Source organism: Balaenoptera borealis (assembly GCF_965194805.1).
Source record: "Balaenoptera borealis genome assembly, chromosome: 1".
Classification (NCBI taxonomy): Eukaryota; Metazoa; Chordata; class Mammalia; order Artiodactyla; family Balaenopteridae; genus Balaenoptera; species Balaenoptera borealis.
This window is the reverse complement of record NC_138860.1, coordinates 188,569,116-188,595,188: the sequence shown is the minus strand read 5'-3', so window position 1 is coordinate 188,595,188 and position 26,073 is coordinate 188,569,116. Positions and strand designations below refer to the sequence as shown.

The following is a 26,073-nucleotide window of genomic DNA, read 5'->3' as shown; positions in this document are numbered from 1 at the left end:
CCAGTTAGTCTATGTTTCTTCACCTTCCTTCTTCTGACTTTCACCACCCTCCAAATCTGCTCCCACTCTGTTAGTCCGCCTTCCCCCGTCCGCCAGCAGCTACTCAGCGTGTATTGCATTCCCGCTCTCCATTTAAAATTCTTCCTCCTTATTCTCTGAGCCTAACTCACGCCTGATCTCATTAATGAACCCTTTCCCCTCGTCTCCCAGATTAGATGAGCAGCTCTTTGCTGGGCAGGGTGGCACTGAAGCTGTATCTTCCCCGACTACCCCTAGCGCAGTGGAACCTGGGAGGTGGAGTTTCATAAATACTGTTAGTTAACCAGAAAATTATATGCATGGTGTTACTCCTTGGATAGAGTGAGAAGAACGTTAACAAGAAAGTTCTAAAACACACCCGACTCTGATCCTATCTCATGCATTCAGTTCAGTCCTGCCTGTTGGTAATTTAGACACAAACTCCACAGGGTCTCCCATTCAGGTCCATTCAAGGTCCGTAGTGGATTTGGGTTGCCATTTAAGTGGTCTCGAAGTGGCCCTAAAAGTCTTGGCCTGTGTCAGTGTAAAATAGCAGGGTCTTAGTCGCCTTTCGGGATTTCTTAAGATTGGCCAGAAGCTTGCTGTCTAGGAATGTGTAGAGGTAACAACTGTTTGCTTGAATATAATATGGTAGGATGAGTACTAGGTTTTCGTTTTAGCTCTGTCTCTAAGTAAATGAGAAATCGTAGGTAAATCACCTTACAGTCCTGGATCAGTGCCTTACCTGTTTTCTAAGCCTATTAGTAGTGGCTCAGGAAATTAACTTAGTGGTCAACATCATCAGTTATTAAAATCAGAATGCACTGCTCATAGTATGGGTAAGTATCAATTTGGGAAGTTTTTGTTTCAGGGGTGTGTGTGTGTGTGTGTGTGTGTGTGCACGCACGCACACACGTGTATGTGTGTGTGTACTGGGTTCTGTTTCTTTCTGTGGGCCACAGTCAAAACCTATCGAAAGCGCCTGGACCAGATAATTCATAACTCTCTTTAAATCGCAGTGTTCTGTAATGATTCTCTTGTGTGGGATGTAACTGTAGTTATGATAGTCAATTTGGCAGTAACTTAAGGCGTGAATGAGTTAGGATACTTCTGAAGGTATTTAATTCAACAACAGAAGATCGCCAGCTAGACAGGAGCTCAGTATACCTTTCTCTGTTTTTCTGATTTTTGGGTAATCAGAATGTTTCAAATGAGCATGACAGCTTATTTCTGCCAAAATTTATCCCATGTTTTATAGAGAGCTTCAAATGATTCTTATGTACTACCACTAAGGTCTGTTTAATGATATTGATTTGTGTGTGTGTGTGTCTGTGTGTGTGTGTGTGTGTCTGTGTGTGTGTGTGTCTGTGGAAGCAGAATTTAACCAGGATTTATTTATTAAAAGGATCCACATTGATGGATTCACCTGAGGCTCTTCCTTTAGCTTTAGATGACAGAGCTCCAACTCAAACTGGCTTCTGTAAAAAAGAGAATTTATTGACTCTCATGAAGTCCAGTTTTGGTGTTGTCTTTAAGTATAGCTGGTTCCAGATGCTCAAGTGATGTCATTAGAAACCTGTCTCTCCCTCTCTTGGCTCTCCTCTCCTCTCTGTTGATTTTATTCTCGGGCAGGGGTTCCTGGAGCAATAGCAAGATGACCCGCTCAAAGCTCCAGGCTTATATTTTGCCAATTTAGCAAATATCTTCAGGAAGACAGCACTTCTTTCCCAGTAGTTCCAGGAAATGTTCTGTCCTTACTGGCCCAGCTTGACTCATGTGTCCAATCACTTGAATGAGGAGGGGTAGTACTCTCATTAGGAAGACCTGGCTCACCCACCCCTGGAGACAAGAATTGTGGTGAGAACCACCTGAGCTGAGCATAGGGCATCTCCCAAATGAGAAGCACGGTGCCATGGCCAGGGACCGGGAAAAAGATTCTGGGCAGGTGCACTGTGCTAATCTTCACCCTTAACTATCACATTCCCAAAGAAAGCACCCTTCGTTCTGAAACCGCAGAAGCTCATAACGAGGCTTTCAAACATGCTTTCATTTTCACGGTCCCATTTTAAATGAAGACACACCAGAATCGTTACCTTTCAGTAGACCTTTAAATGGGTGCTGACTAACAATCCCTAGGACCATTTTCAGAAAATAGGATTCAAGTCCTTAATATTTCACTCTGTGGTTTGGAATAATCAACAAAGAATTTCTTTAAATACCCTTTTGTCTTTTCTAGTGAAAGAGACCATTCATTCTGTTCCAGCCAGAATCAATGTCCCTGGCATTTGTGTGTGTGTGAAAGATGTTTTATCTAATAATGTAAAAAATAGGAAGGGCCCAGCCTAAAGCTGATGATGTTTCTAAAAGCTTATAAATCAGTTGAATAATATTTCCCAGATAAACAGTGCAACAAATGGTGGGTGGGTTCCGAGGCTAGACGGAGAACTAAAACCTTTTGAATCCATAATAGATACTCTGAATTTGCAGGAGAAAAAAATGAAAATAATGTGTGTGCATGCATATATCACATATAAACTGTCAAACACTGAACTACCTAATCTACATGATATATAAATACATAGCCTACACTTACATGTTCTAAAGCAAATGAAAAAAAGTGAACTTCACATTTGAATATTAAATATACGGCTTGAATAGAAATAAATGTATATGTAAAATAACTGCAGTCAAGGGAGACTTCTTGGTGAAGATTCTTAATTCACAGGGTAGAACCCAAAATGATTCTCTGAAATTAACAAAGTCTAGCTCTCTAACTTTTTAGAGGAATAAACCCAGAGAGAGTAAATAACTTCAGTTTCTTGATAACATAACCCATTATTATTATTATCCATGATAATTACAATCATATTTTTATTCTTGAATTGAACAAAGGAGAGAGAGAGAGTGAGAGAAATCCTTCTTAGTATCTCGAAGAGTTACAACAATGAAAAGGGAAGGAGAATGTGGGTTAAAGAGGTGGTCACGTACGTGTCAAAGGTTGTCTGAGGAGGAATTGACTGAACCGTAAGCAGTAAGAAGAGGAGCCTCCGAAGAAGGAAGAAAGGAGGCAGTGGGAACAGATGTGGGGTCGGGTTCCCATACTAGTCCCTGGGGGACCTTCATCATTAACCTAAATAACCTGGGGTCTGTGGTTGATGAAAGTGGACCAGGAATTTCATAACTCAGAGACTGTCTATCTCATGGTATTCTTTTATTTATTTATTTATTTATTTTTGGCTGTGTTGGGTCTTCGTTTCTGTGCGAGGGCTTTCTCCAGTTGCGGCGAGCGGGGGCCACTCTTCATCGCGGTGCGCGGGCCTCTCACTGTCGCGGCCTCTCTTGTTGTGGAGCACAGGCTCCAGACGCGCAGGCTCAGTAGTTGTGGCTCACGGGCCCAGTTGCTCCGCGGCATGTGGGATCCTCCCAGACCAGGGCTCGAACCCGCGTCCCCTGCGTTGGCAGGCAGACTCTCAACCACTGCACCACCAGGGAAGCCCTATCTCATGGTATTCTTTAGGACTAGTTTCAGTTCCTAAACTCTTCTGTGGGAGTTACTTACAGGACATGCTTATGAGAAGCTCCCCCTACAAAAAAAAAAAAAAGGTTCAGATAAGTTTAGGAGACACACCTACCAGTAGCTTTCCCCAGCAATTTAGAGTGCACGTTAGAATAATAAGGTTCAGAAAGGTCATATGTTAAAGAAATACAAACGTACTTAGTGGTGTTTAACCCAGTGTTTCCAAAACATCTTTAACACAACATGCGGTTTTTATGGTCTGCTGAGATGTTACCTCGCGAAATGGTTCTGAGCCTGGAATCCATAGATGTCCCATGGCTCTGAGCCTCCTGAAATTACATGCAAAACTTTGTATGTATGTATTTTTCTGGGAAAGGATTTGTAGCTTTCCTCACCGTCTAAGAGCCCATGAACATTATGGGTAAGAATCGTTGGTATGGGTTCTTTTCTTACAAGGGAAGTCCGAGTCCAGTTTCCCTTAAATATCCCTCATCGGTATGTTTTATGTCAGCCTAGGGGTATCACTCAGCGGGTCTGGGCAGTCACTCCGGGGGTGCCCAGAGATATGGAGGGATCCACCTTGTAAACGGGGAGCTGACTTGATTGTGTTTATTGTCAAATAGATTTAAAAATTGGCAGCTTCTCTCTTTCTGTCAAGAATTGTGGAAAGAAATGCCCTATACATTACACTGCCGTATCGCTAACTCCAGATGTGTTCATTCCCAAACAAAGAAGAGAACAGGTTATTTTATTGCAGTAAAGGGACTTTTTGAAAGTTAAGGGCCTGCAGAAGAGAAATCCATTGAGAGTTAATGGTAAACAGTTAAGAACCAACTAAATTAGAGAAAGCTTTTCCTTCAAGAAATGTAAGACATTCAACTCACTTTTATTTTTTTATTATTTAAATTTATTTTATTTATTTATTCTTTTTGGCTGCGTTGGGTCTTCGTTGCTGCGCGCGGGCTTTCTCTAGTTGCGGCGAGCGGGGGCTACTCTTCGTTGTGGTGCACAGGCTTCTCATTGTGGTGGCTTCTCTTGTTGCAGAGCATGGGCTCTAGGCACACGGGCTTCAGTAGTTGTGGCGCGCGAGCTTCAGTAGTTGTGGCTCGCGGGTTCAGTAGTTGTGGCTCGTGGGCTCTGGAGTGCAGGCTCAGTAGTTGTGGCGCACGGGCTTAGTTGCTCCACGGCATGTGGGATCTTCCCGGACCAGGGCTTGAACCCGTGTCTCCTGCATTGGCAGGCGGATTCTTAACCACTGTGCCACCAGGGAAGTCCCCCAGTATTGCCTTTACTGCAAGGATGTGGAGGTCCATTGCATCACAGCCTTTCTTATTAATAAGCATCTGTAGGAGACGTTTCTTTCAGCTCTTAGTACCTGGAAGAGCCATGTTATCCACAGCAACTGACAGTGATCTTAAAACTGACTGCCTCCCTTTTTGCTTTGTTTGCTAAGTTCAGCCAAATTTGGGACTCACAGTTAACCATTTTAGAGGATTTAATATGTCTTTTCTGTATAACGGCTTTACCTGAGCTTTATTTTATTCTCTTCATGAATCGTCGTCTTACCTAATCTCTTGTTAATCATGAGTGTTTTTATCAGCCACCTCAAAGAGACATACCTAGATCCAGGATTGGTTCCAGTTAAGTGAGGGCAGGGAGGGAAATAGAGAGGTTGAGAGGGAATGGATTAGGGCAGGGAAGGGAAATCGGGAAAGAGAGGAAGAGGGGAGAAAAGAGAGGTGAAGCTGCGTTAGGGATTTGCGAGGGATGCGTCCCAGGGTTCGCGCCCACTGCCATTTGAGTTAGTTATTGACCTTTTGTTCCATCATTTAACTGCTCCCGAACCTTTAGATCAACTACGCAAAGTCACCTACATACAAACCTTCAAGTTGTGAACTTTTAAAGATGCGAACGTGTGTTCGCATGTCCAATCACGTAAGTTCACGTGTCTGGCATACATTGTCATGTGCATGTATCCTCTACAAGTGGTTGTGCTTTTGTGTACTTTATAGTACTGTATAGCGTACAGTAGTACAGTGTCTTTATTTCAAGCCCAGGATGTGTGGAAGCAAGCGTAAAAGCAGTGGTGATGTAGCTGTTAGTGCTAAGAAGCTCCAAGCAATCACGATGGAAAACAAAAGTGAAAATAATTGAGAGAGTGGAGCGACGCGAAAAGACGGTAGACCTGATGGAAACGGAGGCCCAGAGAAAGGATGAAGAGAGACAAGAGGAAGAAGAAGTAACTGAAGAACCGAAGAGATTCACGACGCAGGAAAGAGCATGGGATTTTCTTTATTTGAGGCGGCACTGTTAGTGTTTGAGGCACAGGACCTGAACATAGAACGGTACACGATGTTTGCAGCAGCCGTTCAGAATGCGATCCAGTGCTACCGTGTCATCTATGATGAGAAAAAAAGAGCTACTACCCAGACATCACTGGATCGTTTTTTCAGGAGGGTAGATGGAATTGAATCCAGCAAGGAACCAAGGAACCAGAACCTGTGCCATCAATGTCAGGTGTGAGTGAAATTGCAGCTTGCTCTCCACCTCCTATTGCTGACCATCCTTCAGCTCTACCACCTCCCACCTCCTTTCCCTCTTCCAGTCAGTAACTCTTCTTGCCTGTTCACTGGATGCCAGCCCCTGTATGCCAGCTGTTGTACTATACTACTGTACTTTTCAAGGTACTGTACTGTAAGATTAAAAATGTTTATTTTTTGTGTTTGTTTTTTATGTATTATTTGTGTGAAAAGTATTATAAACCTATTACAGTACAGTACTATATAGCCATGTGTTAGTTGGGTACCTAGGCTAATTTTGTTGTACTTACGAAAAAGTTGGGCTTAATGAATGCGCTCACGGGACGGACCTCATTCGAACGTCGGAGACTTATTATACACTCGGAGTGGGGTGATTAAATAAGCCCAATTTGGGGACTTCCATGAGGACAGCAAGATGGGACAACCCCACAACTGTATGAAATCAAGTTGCATCCCCATTTCGTGAAAATCACTCTGTTTTTAGCTTTTTCACCTAATCCAAGGGATGTTTGAATAGCGGCCTCACTAATACATTCATTCAGGCCTCACTCATTTGGAAGTTGCAAAATTTTGAAGATGACTCTGGTTTAGGGGTGGAGCCCTAATGGGAAATGTAGTACCAAGTTACAGCCTCCCAAACTCAAAGTGCGGAAGCAAGTAGCCTGCAGACACAGGAGAGCAGCCCTTGATGTGTTTTTATGTGGTGTCTGAAGCCAGGACACAAAATGGTCCTCACAGGGATCACGACGGTACTAAAAAGGAGCTTAATGGCTAAAATTTTTCTACAGCTCCGGTGGTTCCCTTGGAGAAATATTTTATTTCGGCATAAAATGGTTAAAGTGATATAACTTGGATTTTTTAAAAGATTTCTCTATTTGTCAGAAAGGCCTATGGTAAATTGTAAAATAGTATCTTTAGATCGTTTTATCTATTTTGACTTACTTTTTAATACATCCAGTATTTTAAAGTAATACAGCTACTTCTTTTAAAATATAGGCATTTCAGTCTATTGATTTGGAAAGGACTTCTTCGCCTATATTTATTCCAGATTTTTACAGAATCTTATGGCATTGTAAAAAAAATTATTGTAGTTAATACACTTTTGAGTTCTCTGTAGAATCCAGTGTTTAAAAAAATACATATCTGTGGAACTTCTTGGACTTCAACTCTCTCATGAGGTAGCAGGACAGTTGGAACATCTGTGCAGATGGCATCCCTACAATTAGCCTGGAAGAAAAGCATTGCCAGCAGCAGCTCTAAATAATTTATGGAGAGTGAGTTGGAAACAGCGAAAGAAGGAGTGTTTGAACTAGAATCCGGACATGTGGTTTTTCAGTCAGATACTGAAAACCACCAGGAACTCAGGGCAAATAACACCTCTTATGATTAGAAGCGTTCACTAGAAGCAGCCAGGATTTTTTTTTTTTTAACATCTTTGTTAAACATCTTTGTTTAACATCTTTTTTTAACATCTTTTTTTTGTTAAACATCTTTGTTTAACATTTTTTTTGTTAAACATCTTTGTTTAACATCTTTTTTTTTTTAACATTTTTGCCCTACCTTGTAACACATCTTACAGAGTTTTCTTTTTTATTGCATTTTCAACTTTTCTCCCCATCGTCTCCATCCCAACCTTGTAAAGCACAGCTGCTAAGGTGAAAGCGTTATCATGTACCGGTCTCAGTTAGTTGTTTGTTTGTTTGTTTTCAGATGCCTGGTCCCCGATCTGTTTGATGGGATTAGGAAAGCATGGCCCCGAGAGAAGGGAAGCAACTGCTTTTAGTAACTTGGCTGGAGAAAAGTCACCTAGAAATGATGAAGGGAAACAAATATTTTGTTCTACGCAGTCTCCTTTACCTTCTTCTGCTTGAAATCCACACTTTCAATTTTGAACAGATGAAATCAGTCCCTTGTTCAGTATTTATTGAGGGCTTACTGTGTCCCAGGCCTCGGGAAGACGGCAGTGAGCAGAGCGAAGGCAGGCGCTGGCCCCGTAGAACTGTCGAGATCTCTCTTCCTTCCCCTTTATTTCCATTAGGCTGAGGTTCTGGGAATGAAGGCTTATTTATGTCTTATCTGGTTTTTGCGTCCCTGGTGGCCACCACAACAACTTGAGTTGTCCTGTTCGCCGTTCCATCCCCAGGGCCCTGGCCAGTGCCCGGCAGTGGTGTCCCAGCAGGGGGTGTGCAGTGGACATTCGACATTCGCAGAATGAGTCTTTTCTGGCCCTGATTCTCCATCTTGCTTCCCCGAGGACTCGGAGTGGTTTTTTTGGTACAGCTGGGCACCCCAGAACAACCTGCCGGCGGTTAATTAATGGATTCCCGCCCCTTGACAGTTCCCGTGCGTCTTGTACTGCGTCTTGGCAATTGTAGTTCTTAAAGGCAGGGTTTCCCTTTTCCACTTCCTCCGTGCAAGTCATTTAAAGTTCATCCCCCGCTCACATCCTTACGTCCAGGTGAGATGGCTGTTCATCTCCAAGTCCTGTTACAGCGCTTTTCCCTCTAAAGACCCCGTCGGTGTCCGGTAACAGGCTTTCCTCCGTCACTTCATCCATTTCTAGAATGTCTCAATCCGCGCTTATAATGATCTCTCTCATTTTCACTGGGTACTTACGCTGTTGAGGCAGTGGCCTCCAGCTGTGTTGCTTTGGGGGACGTTAGCAAACCTGAAACGTGCTCCTTTTTTGTAGATTAGATGACGGCAGGTATAGAATCTGTGTCAGAGTTCCCGATCTCCTTCGCTCTCACGCTAATTAGCTGCAGTTTTGCTGCCTTGAACTGCAGTTGGTTCGCTACTTGACTGACGGTGAAGTTGGCTGCTGCGTAATTCAGGTGCCCTTACATGCTGGATGCCGTGTCGTGATCCAGCTGAGCTCCTTGGGTTCCCCTGAGCCTTCGTGTCCTTGGAGGAGAGGTTGGACATCTTCGCCCTCGTGCAGCTCCAGCTCTAGCACTGAAAGATTTCAAAGGAGAAATCCTTGCAAATTGGCTTTGCAGCCCTCTAACAGCTTGTCTCCTCACCGCTGTTCATCAGCTTAAAGGATTTTTCCCTGTCGTGCCTAAGACTCTAAATTTGTGAACAGTGTGAAACACATACCAAGAAGAAATGTGAATCCCACATCCCTGCCAATGAAGAAAGCCTGAAGAAGAATTGCTGATGTCATTTCCAGTGTTTTGGTCCATAGCGCTGGGGAGTTTTGAAAAAGTGGAGGATGGCAGTTTTTCCTAAGGCTAAATTTAGCCATTGCTTTGGAAAATCAGAGTGGTACAGCTTGTGCCTTATGTCCGGCCGGGCCTCACGCTCTCCTCTGCACTTGGACGTCTTCAGCAGCTCACTGGGGAGGAGCAGCCCTGTGCACTCCAGCGGCCCCTCGACTCTGGGAAGGAATTAAGCGACTTTGTGTTCCCCGTCTTTCTGAGCGTCCCGCAAAACGCAGGAGGCTTCCAAAGCGGCAGTTACAGTTCTCTACAGAAATAGCCCAAGTCATGCCTCCTTTTGCTTCATCAACCCTTCCTGCCAGCGCAGCCAAGGGCTGGAAATGGAACGAGAGACATGGCCTCTGGTCCCCAGTCCAAATAGCAACAGGAGGACACATGTGTGCTCAAGCCACAAATAACGCGTTTTAAAATAGCAGATGGTATTTGATGATCGCGCCTTCATTCATTTACCTGCCAAGGCAAAACTTTCTCTTCTGCTCTGGCAGCAAGGCCGGCGGTGGCCCGGGTCGAGCAGTTGTAATAACAAGCTCCGGTTTGCAGATGTTATTTGTTGGCTGATTTTCAGGCCCTGCAAATCCATGCCCACTTTCTGAGGCTGTTCTAGAAAATGTCTCTTTGGTCTCACACGGTAAAAATGTCATGATTCTACAACAGCTTAACCTGTTCAGCACTTTTGTAACTAATTAGATCAAGGTGTGCTGCCAGCCACTGCGTTCCAGATACTCCGTTTCACCAGGGAAAAGTAGGAATACCTAGAAGGTAGGGATCTGTATTTATAATGTGAAGCTCAACGGATAAAGGAAAGTGACGTTGCTGTGAAATTCCAGTTTGTGTCTATGAAGAGGCAGATCTTCCTCAGCTTTTCTGCCAGGGTCTTCACCAACACAGTTACATTATTTCCTTACCTGAGCCCCCAGGAAAGGGCAGCCAGCCAGGTAAATGCCTAGAGCTTTTTCACGTGCTTTCAAGGCACCTCCACTGGGCTCTGATCACTTTGACTGCTCTTTCTTTCCCCAGGGAGTAAGGGGTAAAACTGGCTAATTGGTGTATAGTCCCTGGGAGCCCACTGTGGAGAGCAGAGGTCACTCAGAGCCCTTGCCCCAGAGTTTGGATGACCTCATCCATAATTGGCTTCTGAAGAAGCTTAAATTAGAAAATAATATTCCTTTCCACCGACTGGGCACCCATTCTGTATCTGATACCAAGGATACAAGACGTGCAGACAGCTCGCTCTGGTAGAAATGACATGTGTAAGAAAATAACTATACATTCATTTGCTAAGTGCTATCAGGACACAGAGCAAGACATGAAGATTTGCTGGGTAGACTGGAAAGCACGTGGGTCTGGAGTCTAACCTGTGCTCAAGTCCCTGCCCTGATACTTATGACCTCAGGTAAGTAACACATTTTTGGAGCCTCAGCTTCCTCATCTGTAAAAGGAAGAGGAAAATCAGAGTTGTTTTCCGGATTAGAAATAATACATGTGGAATGTCTGGCCTACATAGATGCCCAGTGGCAGCTACGAATAATAAAACTGAAGGGATGTTTGAGCCACACTCTGAAGAATAAGAAGGTCGCCATGTGGACATGGGGAAAGGTTGGCATCACCCAAGGCGCAAAAACGTGTAAGATTCCTGATGGCTTTGGAGAACAGTGAGTATGAGAGGACCCCTAAAAAGTAGCCCGAGGCCGTCAGCAAAGAGCATTCCCTCCCATACCAAACACTTGACGTTTTATTTGTAGGTCACAGGGGAGGCAGTGAAGTGTTTTCTAGCAAGATTATCTGATACAAAGTCAGAAATTGCTTCATGTTGTATTGCTCAATACAGCCATGAAAATCAGTTCCAAGATTTAAAGTGAGTTGTGCATAATCTAGAGGAGACACTTAGGTGCGGCTGAACACCTAAGTCTAGCTAGTCGTTGGTTCCTGACACAGAAGCTTTCTTTCATCAGATGCCCAAACACTTGGGATTCTCCATTTTTACAGCAGCAAACCCCAATCCTTCTAAACTTAGAATATGCTGTGGGTGTCTGACTTCATGAAGTTTTTTCTGTGTTAAAACTTTGGTACCGCTTAGGAATTTTAGGTCAGTATTAATTGGGGACATTTTTAAAATGAGTCGCTTTGAGGGTTAGGAATCCCTGTCAAAGACAGATGCAGAGATGACCCGTGACTGCTGCTGTGCTGTGTGACACTTTGTGCAGTAGCCCTAAGGAGACACTTGGACAGGGTGCACCCAGCAAGAGAAAAGGGGACATGAAGCGGGCCAGCAGTTGGCTAGAAATGTTTTTTCATCTTCTTGATCTTTGTAGTACTCAGAGCTATTCTGGGATTAGGAGTGTATTTTTCTTTATGTTTTCTAGTGTTGTTGGAAAACTCTAGGAACTGAAGGATAACAAAGTAGTTGGCTATACTACATGCTGTATCCTGTACCTGTACTTTTGAGATACAGAAATTAGGCCTAGGCTTCTCTTTTTGTAGTTTAATGTATCAGGAAGATTTCTCTTCAGCATTTATTTTATCGACTTATTATATCCAGGTAGCACAGTTACTTCCACCATCATTTTATCTATGTTTAAAATGCCCCCTAGAAGGGTAGAATGAATGCTGCAGTGCTGTGTTAGAGTTGGAGACATTGTATGAACTCATGTTTATTTTCATATAGATAGAAAAATAATTATAGATACGTGTACATACATGGGCTGTTATACTTACAACTTTGTCCTAGCTCTGTGCGCTGAGAGGGCCCAGGAGCAGTGACACTCCCGCAGTAATGAGCACACCTAGCACCCAGATCTTGGTTTCTAAATGCCATTCTCCAATAAAAGAAACCAGGGCTCCCTAGAGAGATTGCTGATTGTAGGGCTGGGACAGGGAAAGTAAAAGATGAGCCTGGAGCAACCGGTAATGCCAGAAAGTAAGGGAGTGCTCAAAAAAGAAGGGAAAAAGGCTGAGGGTATGTCCAAGGGACACAGGAGCCAGCTTGAAAGAGCTCCCAGTGGCCGTGCTGGGACAATTTGGGCAATTAATGTAGTATCGGATGATGACCAAAGTGTAAAATAAATATACATGAGTTCATACTGGTACAGATAAAAGGTTGATCAAGTAAATAAACCACGAAGGACAAATCTTCCTTGTAGGAGAACTCCAAATAATATGTGTGGATACTCCTCTATCCACAAGGTGGAGCTTAATTCTCTTCCCCTTGCTCGGCTGGACTTAGGGACTTGCTTCCAAAGGATAGAGTATGGAAAGAGAAAAATAGTAACTTTATCATGGAGCACTCTAGATTTATAGAGCAAATGATCAAGGTCCACATCAGCAGTACATCGTCATTTACCCCCGCTTGTGTGATGGGCAGGGCACTTCCCCTCTGTGATCCTCTTGCTAAAAACCCGTGACTCCAGTCTAATCATTAGAAAACATATCAGGCCAACTTCAAGGCAGGGACATCTACAAAGTACTTGACCAGTAGTCTTCAAAACTGCTCAAATTGTGAAAAATAAGGGAGTGCTGAAAAACTGTCACAGATCAGAGAAGAGAAAGGCGATTTAACAGCTAAATGCAACATGGTATCCTTGGTTGGATGCTGGAACAGAAAAAAATACATTAATTCTAATTCAGTTCTGTTGGTGTGGTCTAACTCAAGTCTATAATTTAGTGAATAGGAGTGATATACCAGTGTTAGTTGCTGAGTTTTGACAAATGTACCCTAATTGCGTAAGATGTTCGTATTAGGGGAAACTGGGCGAAGGGTATGTGGGAACTCGACCATCTTTGCAACTCATCTGTGAATCTCAATTATTCAAAAATTTTAAAACATTTATTATTTTTTTTAATGTTCCAGAGGTATGACTGGGTAAAAGGTCCCTGTCCAATAGTGGTTCAGACTTAAGAGAGTCTGAACACTTTTAAAAATTCGGTTTATTTCATCTTCACAGGCAGCACAGATAGTGATATTCCCATTTTACAGAGAAAACTGAGGTGCAAAGTGGTCATTATTTTTCCAGAGTCACACAGTGACAGGATTAAACCTGGAGCTCTTCTCTCTACTCCAGTGTTCTTTCCACTATATCATCGCCGCCCAGTCTAGAAATGCTGCTTCTGCTAAAAGGGGTGCAGCTCGAACAGGCTCGGGAAGAGGCTTGGAATGAATCATGAGCCAGACTTGCTGCAAAGCCATCAGCATCATTTACCTTTTGTCTGGGGTACAGGTAGGTGGGTGCGTGTGTCTTGAATGTAGTGGGAAGGAATTGCTGCGTGACAGTTGAAAGATCTCATTCCCTGAAACCACGCAAGTAAATAAACTGCTTTAGAGAAAAGCAGGAGGCAAAGACAGACACCTGGGAAGACATCCCACTTAGAAGAAGAAGAAAGTAATAAAGAGGTAAGATTTGATGGGGATGAGAGAGTAGTGCCTGGTTAGTTGCAGAGAGCAGCACAAGGAGGTGGATTTTAAATCGTTTTCGAGTGTCGTCAGGTCTGAATTGCTGTGTGCTTGAGAAGATGAACAGCCCAACGCTGTTGGCAGAGCCCGTGTGGATGGACCGGGTGTGATGTACAGGAGGTGACATTTTGCGTGTCCACATTGGGTGGGAACCCGTGCTTCGGCTCGAGCAGGTGGTCCTGGGGTCCTTCTTTAACAGGCACTGGGGTGGAAAGAGGATTCATTCTCGAGGAAGGAGGCTGGGGTCTTAGAGCAGCGGTTCTTGAAAGGTGGTCTCAGACCATAATCATCAGCATCACCCGAGAACGTGTTTGAAATGCAACCTCTAGGCTCACCCAAACCTAGCAAAACCAACACCAACACTCACACCAAAACAAGCTGGGCATTGCCCCCACCAGTGTGTTTCAAGAAGCCCACTGGGTGATTCTGATGCCTGCTGACACCTGAGAACCACTAGGCTGAGCAGACGCCTCCACTCGGGTGGCACACTGCCTGCGGCGGGCACGGGCCGGAGGGTAAGCACCCAGACACCGCTGCCACCGCAGGGGGGACCCAGACGCATAACCCTGGAGGCTCATGTGCTTCGGGAAGCGGGTGCCCTCAGCTTACTTTCCGTGCAGCCGGGTCTCACGAGGTAGCAGTCCAGTCGCTTCACTCAGACTGTCCTAAGGACAGCGGGGTGGCAACCCCTCAAAGCTGAATCACTGTTGGCTCTGTTTGAAACATCATGGGCAAGACTGCGGCCACATTCATCAGCCCCCTCAATCTGTACGCTATTTGTTTTCCTCTCCTCCCCGCCTCCACAGTGCATTAATTTAACAACCCAGGTTCATTCAGGCTGCAGAAATTATTTGTTGGCCAACAAAGGAGCACAGGGGTCTCTTCACTAAGCCATCCCCCAGTGCCTGGTACACAGTAGGTGCTCAATAAATATTTGTGCACGAACAAATAGATCTTTAAATGTACTTTTTTAATCAGAAAAAGTTTTTTGCTTCTAATTGTATTACCCTCATCCTATAATTTCACAATATACAATTAAGATGAGAGATAGCTCTGAATTTGCCAAGTGTTTTACAATAATGTTTTAGTTAATAAAGCTGTAAAGCCGAAACAAGCATCAAGTTGTTGCTTTTGACTTGCCAGTCACAGAGAGGTGGAGACCATCATTTTATCCTTCTGAGGAAGCCTTACAGAGGAAAGGAAATATGATCAGAAAGGCTCCGATTCTTGATTCACAGGGTGGCACAGACCTGACTCTCTGGGATGCCAGCTCAGTTGTTTAATGTTTTAATCATCACTACCTCCCCGCTTTGGAGTCAAGAGGCTCAGAGATGCCGTTCTGCACGATATAATTTTCTTAAGAGGCAAAAAACTGCTTCTGAGTATCTTCGTGAAGTGCTTCTCAGAGCAGCTTAATCACGTGCGAGAGCTGACTGCACAGTCCACTGTGGCGCCGAAGCTGGACACGCAGCCCAGGAGCAGGAGCCAGTGACCCCTGGGGCAGACAAGGCGTCGTGGTGACAGTGTTTTGGCGGGGAGCTGCATTGGCAGGGCCTGGCTCCGTGATGTCGGGGAGGGTCGGTCTGCCGTGTCCACGCTTGGCAGGGGATGGGTGGGGGATGGGCGGAGCTGGGGGGACGAGCCGGGGCTGCCTGCGCTGTCACCGCCACAGCCAGGACAGAGCCACCCCGACGGGCTGAGCACAGCCGGGTGGCGAGCTCTGTGCCCTTCTGCCCCTTGGCGTGACGTGGCATGTTAACCTTGGCTACTGTGCTCCAGACAAGCGCAAGCCGATCTCCGAGAGAAGCGAATCTGATTCTGAACACTCACTTAATAGATGCAAGATTTGCAGGCTGGCAGAAGAAATCATCAGAACATGGCTATAGAGGCTTAAGCTGTTTCAGTGGGATGAGTGAGGGTCTCTGGGTGGGCTCAGAGATGAGTGGTTGTCTGGATAGCAGGATCAAGAGGGAGCAGGGAGAGTTTATAAACAGACCACGAAGGATAACCGCTGCTCCAGTTGGAATAACACTCTTTTTAAAAGGTAAAATTCTTTGTCCTCAGTTGGCTCCAGATGGAGAAGTCCCACATTCTACAAAATTTCCGTTTTCTAAGGAGGAGGGCATGGAGTAAGGATTCTAGAATCAACTCTGAAGTCACTTTGTTTTCCATTAGTGGTCACAGGATGACCACGGCCATGGCCAGTGCATCACAAGCAGATCCATTCAGGGTTACTCCCCCACCCGTGACTGTGCCACTGAGATGCTTAGAGGGTCCTCAGAGTTGGTCACATCTGTCTGCATGAAATTGGAACAGAGATGTTACCTTTCACTTTTAAAGAGGAAGGATTATTTCCTCTCATGTTGTTCCTGGAAATAGCTTACTAAGAAAATAATACCACAATTCTTGAAAAGCAGTCTACCTCCTCTTGCTTTTGTGGTTTAGAAAAGTGAGATCAATTTGACATTCAGTATTGAAAACTTCCCCGTGAAACAGGTATTTACTATCTTTTTACTTTGAGAAAAAAGCTCTGTTCCCTCGGGTAAGACCGTCTAATCCTTGTGCATCTTTTCTTCCCATAACTTTCCCTTCCTGTTGTCACATGGGGGCTAAGCTCCGGGTCCTGGAGACGGATAAGCTAGGTATCTTTTCATGCCTCCGTGTCCTCATCTGTAAATTGAAGACAGTGACAGGACCGACCTCACACAATGGCCGTGAGGGTAAATGAGTTAACATTTGTAAAGTTATTTACACAGTGACTGGCACGGATTCGGTAAGTGTTAGCTCCGTCCACTTTTTAATCTCTCGTAGGATCGATACGCTTTACTCACTAGTGTCAGGATTTGCAGTCAGGGTGGCAAGGAACGCTGATAAAATATTTCTTCTCCGGGGGTACTCCTTTCCATGATTCAGTTGGCTGTATTTTGAGAATAGTGACGCCATTAGCAATTTTGAGGAAGAACTATGTTGTCACAGCTGTTTGATCAATTTCCCAAGACATTTCATTCACATGCCACAAGGTGACGCTGATGGCTGGCACACTTATCTGGGACTTACCCGTGTCCTGAGCATTTTCATCTGTTACTTCGTTAAATTCTCTCAACACCCCTCGGAGGTAAGGACAGTTACTATCCCCATTTAAGAGTTCAGGAAACTGAGACACCAAAGGTTTTGTTCAAAGTTACACAGCTATTATATGGCACAGCCAGTGTTCTTAACTGTGTCCTGATTGGTCCTTACCCCCCTCTCCAGCTTCATCTTCTCTCCTCTCTGCTGTGGTCCAGCCACATGGCTTCTGCTCCTGGAACGTTCTGCCTCAGGGCCTTTGCATTTGCTCTTACCTAACCCCAGCTCTAATGTATGTGTGTGTCTGTGGCTAGAGCCTGGATCAGAAAATAAAATCTTTTTTTTTTTTTTTTTTTTTTTTTCAGTGTGTGGGTAAAAGATACTACTTTAAAAAAAAAAATCTAGATATCTGTATCTGTGTGGGGTTGTGTGTGTTCTTCTTTCCCATAATGATTGCTTTCTTCCAGTGATTTAAATTAAATTTTATTCATTTCATTTGTTTGCTCTAGGGGCCTATCTACCAGATCTCTCTTCACGGTTTCCATTGGGGAATTTGCCAAAGAAATGAGGTCCAGGAACCTGAAACCAGGACCTTGACAAAAAGGGGTTTTCTGTTCCTTCAGCTGAGAACTGTGGGCTGCTGTCGAGGCTGCAGGCTTGTGTGAAGTGTCAGGGTTACTACCGCGCTGGTGAAATCCAGCCTGGACAAACCCCGTGTGATTTGGTTGAGTCGGTGGCCATCTTGGATGGCCGTCCTGCAGGCTCGCCTAGGCCACGTGTTAATGGCCCTTCTTCCAGAACACAACCTCACTCTTCCTTGTTCTGCCCTAGATAACCAGTTCAGGATGTCCATCCTTGAGCGACTGGAGCAGATGGAAAGGAGGATGGCTGAGATGACCGGGTCCCAGCAGCACAAGCAGGGGAACGGAGGAGGGGGCAGCGGGAGTGGGAACGGAGGAAGCCAAGCTCAGGTACGAGTCGGCGCGGACTGTCGCCTTTCGTGGTGTCTAATGTTTGATCGATGTGTGAGGCTGTCGATCACAAGTCCCTTCTCTGCTGCTGCTGGCGCCCTTCCTGGAAGAGGCAAAAGGCAGGGGGGTGCTTTGTAGTCCCTGTGTTTCTGAGTATTCAACTCCGTGTGCTGGGGAAGAAGCCTTGGACTGTGGGGCTTCTCAGTGGTTCATCTCCCTAAGCCTTAAATCACTTACTGATCTCAGAAGTCACTGCAGTTAGCTGCCAGCGGGAGGGCGGGCATCCAGTGACAGAACAGAGGCCAAGAGATGACTCAGATGCGCTGGGCTCAGAGTTCAATTAGAACCTATTTTGTGTTTTGTGTTCTATCTTTATCTCAAGTATAAATAAAGAACATAATTGTTTTATAAGGGCCCAGAGAAACTGTTTTGGTAATTTTTCAGTGCAGAACAGTAGAATATTATACATTCTGTCATTGTTATATATGCTTTTTCATCAGTTCCGTGATGAATGCATTATTATTGTCAGGTACAGGGAAATCATCAAATATTATTTTAGAGTCCCATTAGTCTTGAAGGCTTTATGTCAATTTCATTTAGGAGCTTCATTTTGGGGAAGTTTCCTAGGCAGAAATTATTTTTCAGGAGGCCCTAGAATAAATTTTTTTGATTCTTTTTTTTTTTTTTTTTTTGGCTTTGTTGGGTCTTCATTGCTGCGCGCGGGCTTTCTCTAGTTGCGACGAGCAGGGGCTACTCTTTGTTGCAGTGCATGGGCTTCTCATTGCGGTGCCTTCTCTTGTTGCGGAGCACGGGCTCTAGGAGTGTGGGCTCCGCAGATGTGGTGCACGGGCTTAGTTGCTCCGTGGCATGTGAGATCTTCCCGGACCAGTGATTAAACCCGTTTTCCCCTGCATTGGTAGGCGGATTCTTAACCCCTGCGCCACCAGGGAAGTCCCCTAGAATGAATTTAAAGGGACTGATGGTGTTTCTTACCTCCACCACTGAGATATCACCTAAAAACCTCAAATAATTCCCCCTCTTTCTCTTCAAGATGAATGTTGATTTTTTTCTGAACAATTACATTTTTAAGTGAACATTTGGAGTTTTATGATCCTTGTAAATATCAAGTGTTAGTAATATTTTTAATAATAGATGAAACACATCTATTTCATCACAATAGATGAAAACAAAGCATATGGTACCACACCCCCGAAAGTAACCTTTTTCCGGGAATTTCCTTCTTATTTCTCTCCTATCTTCAGAAATCAATGGAAAAGGAAAGACTTGGCACAAAGTAAAATATTATTAAGGCTTCCTGTCTGCCTGATACTACTGTTTTATAAAAAGAAGTAAACATTATTTGCTATCTACCTCATGGCTAAAATAAGAGATTCCCATGAAATCCTTTTTCTTTCACCAACAAAGGCTGCATAAAGGGAATGGAGAGTAGTGTCATTTTATAGCTCAACTATCTGGCAACTGTCCTATTGTCTGATCCCATATTAACTGCTATTGAATACTCTTTCATCAGTTTAAGTTGGCTTCAATAAATATCTGTGTCTACCTTATGTGATAGAGATGGAACTGTTTTTGTTAATGCAAAGAAATTCCCTCTTTGGTCACTGCCAAGTGACTTCCGTGTGCCCCTGAATGTGTCTGTCTGGTGTGTATAGAGCAGCCGTGCCTGGGCCTTTCGAGTCAAGGTCATTCTGCTGCAGGTCGGGGTTGCCCGACTGTGCTCCTCTAAACATGTCATGACAGTTCTAGTGAGGGTGACATTATAACCATCCTCTGCCTTTTTATTTTTGCAGGCATTTTTTTTTTCCAGATTTCAAAACAAAAAACAATGAGGAGCAACAGTGTTTCTGTAGTAATTGAATTTCATGGGGTTTGTAACTGGACAAAATACCTTTAAAATAATACCAGAGAGGAGAATTAGACCAGAAGGGCCATTTATTCGGGGTGGGGCGGGGGGGGTGTGTGAAACGTAAACGTGCTAGAGCAGAGACTCAGATAAGCTGTTGAGGTTCCTAACTTTGATTTTATTTTTCTTCTTTCACAACCTCCTTTTACAAAAAAGAGAAGAAAGCCAGGTGGCTAACATGAGTGAATTTCTCTTTCTCGTGTGCCTCTGTTGTTAGCAAGAACGCTTAAATTTCGGTCTCTCATGCCTTCCCCAGTGTCCTTTTTGCTTTATATAAAGGACTGGGTTATTACTGGATTTTTAAAAATCTGTTTTTTCAATTGAGATATAATTGACATACAACATCATGTTAGTTTCGGGTGTACAACATAATGATTCGGTATTTGTGTGCACTGCAGAATGGTCACCATGATAAGGCTAGTTAACACCCATCATCACACATAGTTACAAATTGTTTTTTCCTTGTGATGAGAACTTTTAAGATCTGCTGTCTTAGCAACTCTCCAGTATGCAGTACAGTCTTATGAACTATAAATGCCATGCTGTACATTACATCCCCAGGACTTACTTGTTTTATAACTGGAAGTTTATACCTTTTGACCCCCTTCACCCATTTTGCCGACCTCCTCCCCCCTCCTCTGGCAACTATCAGGCTGTTCTCTGTATCTATGAAGTCAGGAGGCTTTTGTGTGTGTGTGTGTGTGTGTGTGTGTGTGTGTGTGTTTTAAGATTCCGCATATAAGTGGCATCATACAGTATTTGTCTTTCTCTGACTCATTTCACTTAATGTAATGCCCTCAAGGTCCATCCGTGTTGTTGCAAATGTATTACTGGATATTTCTAAGTGCTTCTTTAGGGAGAAAAATCCCCATCTAAGTGACTTAATTCTCCTTCAGAAGGAGCAGGGGAGTCAAGAGCTCCAGGCAGCCGGTGGTGGAAGCATAAGTTACCCTGCCTTGCTGTCCCCTGACAGTTTACTGCCTGCAGTGTTTGCTTCACCTGGGAGGCTGGGGCCATGTTTTCTGTTCGTTTCCTTTTTAGCAGTATATACTTTCCCTGAGCTGGATCAGCACAAAGCTCACAATCAGAGCGTCAGCTGCAGCGGACAGACTCTGACGTCCTTAGAGTTACAGAAAATTACCATGTGCCCGGCTGCGGACATGTGCCGCTGAGCTGGACGCAGCACGTTCTGTTCTCCCTTTCGAGATGTCTTATTTTCAGCTTCATGCTTCCCGTTTTCTGTTGCAAATCATAAAGCACTGGTTTCCCACGCCGGCATCCGAACGCTGACTTGCTGCAGGGCCTTTGGTCCTCCGATCGGAACGCGTGCCGTTTTATTACAGTGCGCGCCTGGCCCCGGGACCCTGGGGAGCTGCTTTGAGAGCCGCGTGGTTGTCGTGTGCGAGAAGATGATGAGTCGCGCCTGCTGGGCAAAGTCCAAGCATCTGATCCACTCCAAGACTTTCCGTGGAATGACCCTCCTCCACCTGGCCGCGGCCCAGGGTTACGCCACCCTCATCCAGACCCTCATCAAATGGCGGTAAGGCTGGGGCCCGACGGCCGCTGTCATCCTCACCCCTCAACAGGAGTTCCTCTTAGGGGGTCCACTGGTGGAGGGCAATCTGGCCATTCGGGGAGCGTGGTAGCCTGAGAGCCAAGGGCTCTCTCTGTGGACAGTTCCAAGAAGTTCTATGAACTTCTGCCCGAGAAGTCCTGAGTGAGATGCTGAACTAAACATTGGACTTTTTTTTTTTTTTTAATTTTTTAAATTTATTTATTTTATTTATCTATGGCTGCGTTGGGTCTTAGTTTCTGTGCGAGGGCTTTCTCTGGTTGCGGCACGCAGGGGCCACTCTTCATCGCGGTGCGCAGGCCTCTCACCATCGCGGCCTCTCTTGTTGCGGAGCACAGGCTCCAGACGCGCAGGCTCAGTAGTTGTGGCTCATGGGCTTAGTTGCTCCACGGCATGTGGGATCTTCCCGGACCAGGGCCCGAACCCGTGTCCCCTGCATTGGCAGGCAGATTCTCAACCACTGCACCACCAGGGAAGCCCCAACATTGGACTTTTTATTTCCCCTGGGCCTCTGGCAAAACGGAGAGCCCAGAGCACCCTAGGGAGTCTGGGGCTGTATTTCTTCACTCCAGGAATGTGAGACGCCCAGTTTGGTTTCATCTCTGTGAGTTTCATAACGTTCTGGTATTTTTTAACGTGGATTCATTGTGCAGTAATTTCTGGTGCTGTTCGTTCCAGCACAAAGCATGCAGATAGCATTGATTTGGAACTGGAGGTTGACCCCTTGAATGTGGACCACTTCTCCTGTACTCCTCTGGTAAGAAATGGGTTCATTTATTCCCCGAACTGTTCTTCTAGGCTGGCATAGGGATGTGCTTGGTTCCCTTTGTATTATCCCTCATTGAACATACGACATGTATCGGAGCTACTTCGTAATGGTAACGTTTTATGGCCCCATTGAGATCGGTGCCAAGGACCAATTTGTCAATTGGCAGCAATGGCAAAAGTCAAATATGTTTTTTAACTCGTACTGAGGAAGCTCACTTTGTCTCTCTGTTTTTCAGATGTGGGCATGTGCTCTCGGGCACTTAGAAGCAGCTGTCGTGCTGTACAAGTGGGACCGTCGGGCCATCTCTATTCCGGACTCTCTAGGAAGGCTGCCTTTGGGAATTGCCAGGTCAAGGGGTCATGTGAAATTAGCAGAGTGTCTGGAGCACCTGCAGAGGGACGAACAGGCTCAGCTTGGACAGAACCCCAGAATCCACTGTCCTCCAAGCGAGGAACCCAGTGCAGAGAGCTGGATGACCCAGTGGCACAGCGAAACCATCAACTCCCCAGAAATACCCAAAGGAGTCACCGTTATTGCAAGTACCAATCCAGGTAAACATTTTAAATGATGACGTCTCAGAACTTGGCAGATTTCCCTTTTGCTTTCATGCAGCTACCCTCAGAAAAGTCCATAGGATATTCACATACATTTAAGGGTTTGGGGATTTTTTTTTTTTTTTAGTGTTTCTAATTTTCCTTTTAGTTATTAGAATGCCTAGTGCTTCCCCCGGCCCATCCCACCCCAAAACTGCAGAAAGTAGCAAAAAAAAAAAAAGAAAAAAACTATGTTCGTGCAAGAAAGAGCTACAGATTTTGGAGGAGGATTATCTGATTGTAGTATATGCTGCTGGGGAGTATTGAAATGTGAGGGACATGTCTTGAGTTCTGGCTTTGCGCTTTGTGTCTCTCAGGCATAGAGAAAGTGTTAATTCTTTAGGATTCCTAATCGTATCGCCTGTCCTGACTATCCTTTCTACTGTACTTTTCAGAGCTGAGAAGACCTCGGTCTGAACCCTCTAATTACTACAGCAGTGAGAGCCACAAAGATTATCCAGCTCCCAAAAAGCATAAATTGAACCCTGAGTACTTCCAGGCAAGGCAGGAGAAGCTGCTTTCCACTGCACTGAGTCTGGAACAGCCAAATATCAGGAAGCAGAGCCCTAGTTCTAAGCAGTCTGTCCCCGAGAGAATCAGCCCCAGTGAAGGAGTGAGGGACTACAGCCGGGAAATCTCCCCTCCCACTCCAGAGACTGCAGGATTCCAAGCCTCTGGATCTCAGCCGGTAGTAAAGTGGAATTCCAAAGATCTTTACATTGGTGTGTCTACAGTACAGGTGACTGGAAATCCGAAGGGGACCAGTGTAGGAAAGGATGCAACACCTTCACAGGTGCGTCCACGGGAACCAATGAGTGTCCTGATGATGGCTAACAGAGAGGTGGTGAACACAGAGCTGGGGTCCTACCGTGATAGTGCAGAAAGTGAGGAGTGCTCACAGCCCATGGATGATATACAGGTGAGCGTGGGGAAGGTAAACCTGCAGAGGCTGGTCCATCCGTCCTAGCTTCCTTGATCTTTACTGCCAATTTCGAGAGGTCGTGTCATTTTCTCACCAGTGAAGGGTTCGAAGTCTGGGCTTATATATAAGAATTTTGGACTGTCTTCTTTACTTGGGCCACGTTTTCACTTGTGACTCAAGCATTGTGAACAGGGCCTAAATACCAGGGACCCAGATCTCAGTAGAGCCTTGTACTAGCTCCTCAGAACTCCTACAGTAAGTCTTTTGCTTCCTCCTTGTATCCAGGGTGACTGATTTTGCTGTTTTAAGTACTAGTGAGAGTCACAGCCTGATAATGGCTAAAACAGGAGGCCTGTGGGTAGAATTTGAATGATGTAAGTGATTTGATAAGCACAACAAGCATCTTGTCCTTGTAAAGGCATCTATCGTCTGAGGCTCTCATGAGGGGCAGCGGAATATCCCTAAAGCTGATAATTGACTGCTTTTATAATAAATCCAGGATCCTTTTAGGGCATCACACTTGTTACAGATTAAGAGAATACATACTGAAGTAAATTTGAGGTTAGGCTCTTAAACAAGCAAATTCCATTAATTAAAATATACTCTATGGGGAGGACAAAATGAGCATCCTCAGAACATGTGTCTGACTTCCTCTCTTCCCCTCTTCCCATTGATAGAATCCAAAACAAATATAAAAGGAGAAAACTCCCATAAGAAATTCACTAGGGCACCTGTGCCTGTAGAAATGATTGGGGATCTCGTATCCCAGACAACATTCCTAGATAGGTCTGGTTGCTAAAACACTCCTGTTCATTGCATCCCAGGGGACCCTTCCTACCAGCCCCCACTGTTTAGCACAGGACAAGAATCATGCACGCTTACCAGTATGTTTCCATCCCTGGTGCGTGGTGGGCGCCCCGCTACTGATCTACCAACCACTACAATTGTGGGGAGGCCTTCCCCAGGAAATCAAATAATATTTGAGATGAGGGGTTGGCACATTTTTTCTGGAAAGGGCCAAATAGTAAATATTTCAGGCTTTGTGGGCAATACAGACTTTGTCATGACTGTTCAGTCTGCCTTTGTAGCACAAAAGCAGCCTTAGACAGTATTAAACAAATGAGTGGGCCATGTGCCAATAAAACTTTATTTACACAAACAGCTAGCTAGATTTGACCTGCCATAGTTAAAGCCCTGTTTTAAACAATTTCTGTTGGAGCCCATACTAGATATTAATTCTGAGCAATCAGAACAATATTTATAAATATAAACATATAATAATAAATCACCAGACTATGAAAATCAGCAGCTTAAAAGAGGGGAACCAAGATGAGCATCTAGAACAGTGCTGGCCACCAGAACTTTCTGTAGTGATGGAAACATTCTATGTCTGCCCTGTCCAATATGGTAGCCAGTGGCCATGTGTGGTACTGAGCATTGGAAATGTATTCAGTGTGACTCGGGAATTGAATTTCTAATGTTACTTAAGTTTAATTAATTTAAGTTTGAATAGCCATTGGATAGCACAGCTTTAGAGCATCTGGCCCTTACTGAAACAGTTGATGCAGGAAATAGAAAATAACCTGAAAAAAATCTACTCTATATTTTCACTGAAACGTCAGAGAATATTTTGCTAATTTAAGAGCACATACCTGTGAAAAAAGCAGCAGTCTAAAGAAGCATTTTAGCCAAATGAAAAAAATAACAATTAAAATTAATGAAATAATTCAAGAAATGGCAAGCCAGAGTTCATGGAGGAGTGAACAGTAAAACCGGTAATAGCGATATCTCTGAATAATTATTGATAGTGTGGTTGCATGATAAGCAATTCTTTAAATAGAAGAAATAATGTTTCAAAAAATAACCTAGAACTAAGATTCTAAATTGTTTTAACAAAACCAGGGAGGTAGGGAGAGGAAGGTAAAAGTGTACTAAAGCAGTTCCCCTGTCCAGGGAAAATCAAAGTTTGTTCCAATTATGATATTGATAGGTATGTATAGCCTGAAATATGCTTGTTAGAAATGTCAAGTTAATAGGTAGTGTAAAAACAGGCTACAGAATTTCTGTGTCATTTAAGGGGGAAAAAAGAAAATTTGGCCCATTCAGGAAAAGTTCAGTAATGGTAATAAAGAAAAAAGCAACAACAAAAATAATACTCTATAACATAATATTATAGGAATATTTTCAAACATGACTTATTCCCACTTTGGAAACTGTTAATTCTATTAAAAGATTCTCAGATTGGGTAAAAAAAAAAAAAGGAAGCAAAATATACTATATACTGCTTGTAAAAGAATTAAAATGAAATGAAACAGAAAGAATGAAAATGATGTGATAGGTAAAGATATAACAGACAAATGAATATAAAAAGAAAAATGATAGAAAGTACAGGTAAGGCAAATGGTATATATATATATATAATTTGTCAAAACGATATGACCGTAATGAGCCATTATGCACCTAACGACATAGCTTCCAAATATTAAAGCAAGTAAAGATGAAGAAATGTGAA

The 26,073-nt window shown here is 44.2% G+C and overlaps 1 protein-coding gene across 16 annotated transcripts in view; it reads left to right on the top strand.

Annotated features, from left to right (window-relative positions):
• The window catches only part of CAMTA1 (calmodulin binding transcription activator 1), an 891,439-nt gene that overhangs the window by 841,602 nt on the left and 23,764 nt on the right, over window positions 1-26,073 (top strand). For 9 of the 16 annotated variants that reach the window (XM_082390198.1, XM_082390199.1, XM_082390190.1 and 6 more), the window contains 5 exons: window positions 17,641-17,780; window positions 21,048-21,244; window positions 21,956-22,034; window positions 22,282-22,597; window positions 23,035-23,558. In XM_082390198.1, the coding sequence (XP_082246324.1) occupies window positions 17,641-17,780; window positions 21,048-21,244; window positions 21,956-22,034; window positions 22,282-22,597; window positions 23,035-23,558 (1,256 nt within the window). Of the gene's footprint in view, window positions 1-4,643; window positions 15,788-17,640; window positions 17,781-21,047; window positions 21,245-21,955; window positions 22,035-22,281; window positions 22,598-23,034; window positions 23,559-26,073 lie in introns of those variants that run through there. The other 7 variants (XM_082390202.1, XM_082390203.1, XM_082390191.1 and 4 more) reach the window with 2 other exon arrangements.